This window comes from Pelophylax lessonae (genome assembly GCF_965119305.1).
Source record: "Pelophylax lessonae genome assembly, chromosome: 8".
NCBI classification, from domain to species: Eukaryota; Metazoa; Chordata; class Amphibia; order Anura; family Ranidae; genus Pelophylax; species Pelophylax lessonae.
The window spans coordinates 44112598-44118597 of record NC_138775.1 but is presented as its reverse complement, the minus strand read 5'-3'; the positions used below and the strand labels follow the sequence as shown (position 1 = coordinate 44118597).

General features: G+C 42.0%; 1 protein-coding gene across 2 annotated transcripts in view; it reads left to right on the top strand.

The window, feature by feature from the left end:
- Positions 1 to 1037: 1037 nt before the first annotated feature.
- The window catches only part of LOC309561236 (peroxisomal acyl-coenzyme A oxidase 2-like), a 74292-nt gene continuing 69329 nt past the window's right edge, over positions 1038 to 6000 (top strand). The window contains exons 1-2 of one of the 2 annotated variants that reach the window (XM_082265030.1): positions 1038 to 1170; positions 1265 to 1444. In XM_082265030.1, coding sequence (XP_082121156.1) covers positions 1300 to 1444 — 145 coding nt within the window. In that variant the 5' untranslated portion in view covers positions 1038 to 1170; positions 1265 to 1299. Of the gene's footprint in view, positions 1445 to 6000 lie in introns of both variants that reach the window. The other variant, XM_082265029.1, reaches the window with a different exon arrangement.

Sequence of the window (6000 nt, the reverse complement as noted above, 5' to 3'; positions counted from 1 at the left end):
AGAGCAATGGGTGTAATTTTGTAATGCACATTCTCACTTTGTATTAGTGTTTTGTTTTTCTGCTATTCTTGTAATAAAAATGTGATTGATTTTACTTGATCTGATGCGTGTTTATTGGTACCAAGAAAATCCTCCAGCCCCCCCTTTCCCTTTTTCTATATCTGCAATTGTAAATTAGGATGTAGGTACCTTTTTTTAATTAGATTTTTTTATATATATCGAGAGCACAAAAACAACCAAATTACAATACACATTGAATGATCGACTAAATGATCATTTTGATGAAAGTGTGACCGCCTAGGACTTGCAAGCTGCAATGCTCCACTTGTACTTTAAAAAAACGACTTTTAGTCCCCTTTCATACTTGTTCAACTTGTCCTGCGACTTGGGATTGCAAAGTCACATGACAAGTCATACTCCATGATTTCCAATGAGTATCATTCATATCTGTGTGACTTAAAGTCGCAATGCCTTCAAAGTAGTCCCTGCACTACTATTGTCTGACTTTGATGCATTTTGAGGTCCATAGACATAGCCATTGCTTCAAGCCCAGTCAAAATTGCGGCAAAAATATTGCGGCAAAATCACATGACTTTTAGGTCGCACAAGTGTGAAAGGGGCCTTATACTTTTTCACTTTTTTAATACTTTTTTATTTTATTTTTTTATATGCTTTTTTTATGTACTTTTATATTTTTGTTTATAATTTTCTCTTTATACTTTTATTATTTTTTATACTTTTTTATAACTTTTTATTTTTTTATACTTTTTTTTTTTTTTTTTTTACAGGCATCGATTTATTTTTACAGACTTGCATATACCCTATTTTGTATGAACCACCTGTTAATAGATCTGCCGTACCAGCACTGCCTTGTGTACAGTTGTCTGCACGGAATTTCTAGTATCTCTTTTCCTCCCAGCTGAACCAGCTTCATTCTGCAGAGTACACAAACTGGTCTGAAAGGAGTTAACAGCAGCTGATCCACCCTCCAGGCTGACACAAGCCGCCATGGGATTGGTTCGGACACAGTCAGGGTAAGCCCAGCCCTCCCAGAAGCCCTTGAGGCAGTCAGATTGCTGTGATTGGGAGGAAAGGTGAACTTTTCTTCTATATAAAACAGTCTGCTTTGTATTCCAGAGATCTAATCATCACTCTGAGAGCAGAGTCCTGGTTGGGAGGGGTGGCTGAGCTAAGTGACAACTCTCCAGCTTCTATACTGTATGTGCATCCAGTGATAACCAATCTACGTCTATCCTCCTTGCAGGCTGCACACACAGGAGCAAAGCCTGATCGGTGACAATGGCCTGGTGGAAAGTCAGCGCTGCTGGAAAAGATGTCAATCCTGACCTGGCCAGTGAGAGGTTGTCCCCCTCCTTCAATGTGGAGACCCTCACTAACCTCCTGGATGGAGGGGCAGAGGAAACCCAACGTAGGAGATCAGTGAGTAAGTAGTGACAATGCTGGGTCTATGCATGGGGATTATTTTAGCAGGGTGCAGTATATCTCCGGTTTAGGAATTGCATACGCTAGCATGGGGCACGCTGGTACTTGTAGTTCCCTCACAGCTGGCTGCCTTAGGTACAGGCAAATATGCCTCACTGAGCACTGTGTATTGTACTGTGTGGGTGCATGAAGTGGGAAAGGATTGCACAGGTCCAAATAAACTCTGATCTCTCAAATGTGTACAAAGTTTACATCAGTGACATGTTTATTTGCAGATAAATGACTCCGCTCATTGTGCAATGTGGGACCCTAGGCAGCCAGCTAAATACATACATGGGAGCTGTTTTGATGAATTGTGATGCTGTTCAGTCAGTCATGTGACCCTACCAAGTTCACAAAAGAAATAAGGCATAAAAATATTTATTTCTATTAACCCAAATTTACCACATTGGTGGTAGAGCCTGAAAAACCGTGTACTAAGAACAAATCCCTTGCAACTAGGTACTAGGGTAACAAGGTAACTACTTCAATAACAAAAATTTGTGGTTGGGTTTACCGTATATACTCGAGTATAAGCCGACCCGAATATAAGCCGAGGCACCTAATTTTACCACAAAAAACTGCGAAAATGTATTGATTCAAGTATAAGCCTAGGGTGGGAAATGCAGCAGCTACTTGACCCAACTGGACCACCACGAGACCCAAAACAGGGGCTGTGGGCATGGTGCAGGGACTGCGGACATGGTACAGGAGATGCAGGGCTGTGGGCATGGTACAGAAGATGGTTCAGGCATGGTACAGTAGAGAGAAAACTGGCGCCACTCTAAGTGCAGTAGGAAAGTTTTAATACAACATGGCAATAAACACCAATATACTCACAAACAAGTATGTATGGAATCATGTATCATGTGGTAAACTAAATGGTCCGTCCATCCGTTGGAACAGATGGTCAGAGTGGCTCCGGCAGTCTCAGATGCTCCTTGGTAACAGCCGATGGATGTCGGTGCTTCCTGGTGGCTGGGACACAGGGGCACCCTCCGATGTCACTCTCCAATCGTGACGTGATGACGCAGACGGCAACGCGTTTGCGGAGCATGCGCTCCTTCCTCAGGCCTCTATCCTCTGTCTATGGTACAGGAGATGGTACAGGCATGGTACAAGCATGGCACAGATGGTACAGGCATGGCACAGGAGATTCAGTGCTGCGGGCATGGTACAGGAGAATCTCCTGTACCATGCCCGCAGCACTGCATCTCCTGATAAGGAGTCTCACTTACCTTTCCGCCTTACATTTAAAAATGGCGCCACCCGGCACCAACACGTCACTGCGCATGCGCCGCCGCCGCTCGGGAAAGACCATACATATTTGGCTATTCCCTGGCAGACGGCGCATGTGCACTGACTGGGGAAAAGGTAAGTGAGACTGTGACTCGAGTATAAGCCGAGGGGGGGCTTTTCAGCATCAAAAAACATGCTGAAAAAGTCGGCTTATACTCGAGTATATACGGTAATCAAAAAATATTTATTACATTTTTTTTGTATCAAAAATTCTTTACAGAGTATAAAAGGTGGTGTATTCATCCCCAGCATCAGAGCATATACACAAAAACAGATAAGGTGCAATAAACACTTTGCATACCTGACAGACAAACCTAAAAACCTAGAACACAAATTAAAATAGCGTCCAGAGACCAAGTCTCTCAACACACACACACTGTGGCTAACTCGGCGCTATGTATTCGTTCTCCAAGATCTGAGCTATATCCGGTAATTGTACAATGCAGATATTAAATACATCCACCCACCATATGGAAACATATCATTATCTCTAGAGCTGCACCGACATGTCGGCCACGGAAACATATCAGCCGAAAATTGTGTTATTGGTACCAGTGCCGATAATGGCACTGAAAACAGACACAATTTTACAGCGATTTTACTACTATTGTACTACTATTTTACTGTGCTTATGGTTTGTTTTTCACAGGTCATGTGACTCAAAAGCCTAACACGGGTGCATTATTGACAGGTGCTTGCTGCATTTTCAATGCATTTTAATAGGGAGGTGTATTTTTGGTGTGATTGTGACCAAGCAAGATTTTTAACACCACAGCAGAAGAGCAACTTAAGGCTTGGTTCACACAGATGCAGTGCAGAAATTGCAGTGATTCCTGTGCGGCTCCCACACCACATCAGAATGGCAGGCAGATCACACTGCTCTGCGAACTTCTGCGGGTGTCAATATAAAGTTAATTATGGAATCAGTTCGCATGGGTCTGAACACCCATGTGATCTGATTCCATTGCGAACAAAAAAAGGGTCCTCCATGTTTTCGATGCAAATTCAGCCATACATAATGTATGACTGAATTCGCATGTCATTTGTACAGGAATCAGATGCAATTCTTGTACATATGACACACGATGCGGCAGACCGCATCAATGTGAACCCAGCCTGAACACATACATAGAATTTAAAGGGATACATTTTTCCTAATCTATTCTTGCACTAAATTTTAAAACTGTCGTTTTCGGCCAAATGCATCCTGCATTTTCGGTTTTGGCACCAAATTTCAATTCAGTGTAACTATAATTATCTCCATAAATCCATTGGATGAGGAATGTGTGGGTTCAAGGGATCTATATTGCAGTGAATATAGTTTAGGAGACTCTACATGACCTAGTCCCAGCTACTGTATATCCCAGCTCGAGCTCCCATGGGGATCCACACACCTGAGCAGTTAATGGGGGTTAATACACCACCTTTTTTACTCTGTAAAAATGTCGTGATACACAATAAATGTAATAAATATTTTTTGAATATAGTTACATAGTTATTCAGGTTGAAAAAGTCCATCTAGTTCAACCAATAAAAAGGGGGGGGGGGAAATTATACAATCTCATATGCACAATCCCATACCTACAGTTGGAAGGTAAAATACCCCAGCAACGCATGATACAATTTTCTCCAGCAGGGGAAAAAAAAATCCTTCCTGATCCCCTAAGAGGCAATCGGATATTCCGTGGATCAGCTTTATCTATAAATATTAGTATCCAGTTATATTATGTACATTTAGGAAATAATCCAGAACTTTTTAAAGCAATCTGGACAAAACCAGCTCTTGAGGGAGTCTATTAAACATTATCACAGCTCTTACTGTGAAGAAACCTTTCCATATTTGGAGAATAAATCTCTTTTCCTCTAGACATAAAGAGTGCCCCCTTGTCCTCTGGGATGACCTTAAACTCCACACTAAGTTCACTATATGGACCACATATGTATGTATACATGTTGAACATATCCTCCTTAATCTCCTCTTCTCAAAAGATAATAAATTCAGTAAGTCCCCGTTCACACTGGGCCTTACAGGTCGCCGTAGGTCGCCTTCCATAGGGAAGCTGCGGACCCGTTCTAATAGGAGCGACACAAGTCGCTCCGACTTAGAAAAAGGGTCCGGAGCTTCTTTGGGGCGACCCGGAGCGACCGTCATAGACTTCAATGTTATGAAGGCCGTGCCGGCCGCTCCGAGGTCGCGGCGCGCTGCTCGCACCGTGACCTCGGAGGTCGTCCCTGGAAGTCGGATCGCCCCAGTGTGAACAGGGCCTTATAATAAATAAACCCAAGCATGAATTTGTCATTGAAGTAGGTACTTTGTTACCCTGGTACCAAGTTATAAGGGTTTGATTCTTGGCGTATGTGATCCTACCAACAAGCACAGCTATGTCCTTCACTATCGGAGACCTCTGTGTTGGTAATGCTGCAGAAAAGGAATACAGCCTGGTCTATGATCTGCCCCAGCCTGTGACTGGACAATGAAAGAGGTGCAAGTAGCTCTCACCTTTAGCATTGGTATATGCAGCCTATTGCAATATATTCTAAAAAAAAGTGATCATTTTGAAAATGTATTAAAACATTTAATTAAATGCGCATGCATAATTGGCGTATTTTGCTGGTGCCCCTTTGCCAAGGCAATGCTGAACACTGCAGAACCTGGTGCCACTTTATTGATAATGATTGTTGAGTATTTTTTTTTTTTCTTTTGTGCATCCCAGTTTGCAGCTTATGATTATAGTATGAATTTATTCACTAAATAGGAAATTATCAAGGATTTGTTTTAGGCCTAAAGGAGCCCAGATAACACATAGCAGATACAAATCCTGGAGCCCCGCACTATATGTAGATGAGAAACCATACAGTGAAAGCCACTGTCTCACTATATATCATTTTATAAAAAAAATTTATTTAAAAAAAAAAAAGTTTGCTTTTGGCCCCTTGTTTTGACTTCTACAGGGAGTGCAGAATTATTAGGCAAATGAGTATTTTGACCACATCATCCTCTTTATGCATGTTGTCTTACTCCAAGCTGTATAGGCTCGAAAGCCTACTACCAATTAAGCATATTAGGTGATGTGCATCTCTGTAATGAGAAGGGGTGTGGTCTAATGACATCAACACCCTATATCAGGTGTGCATAATTATTAGGCAACTTCCTTTCCTTGGGCAAAATGGGTCAAAAGAAGGACTTGACGGGCTCAGAAAAGTCAAAAATAGTGAGAT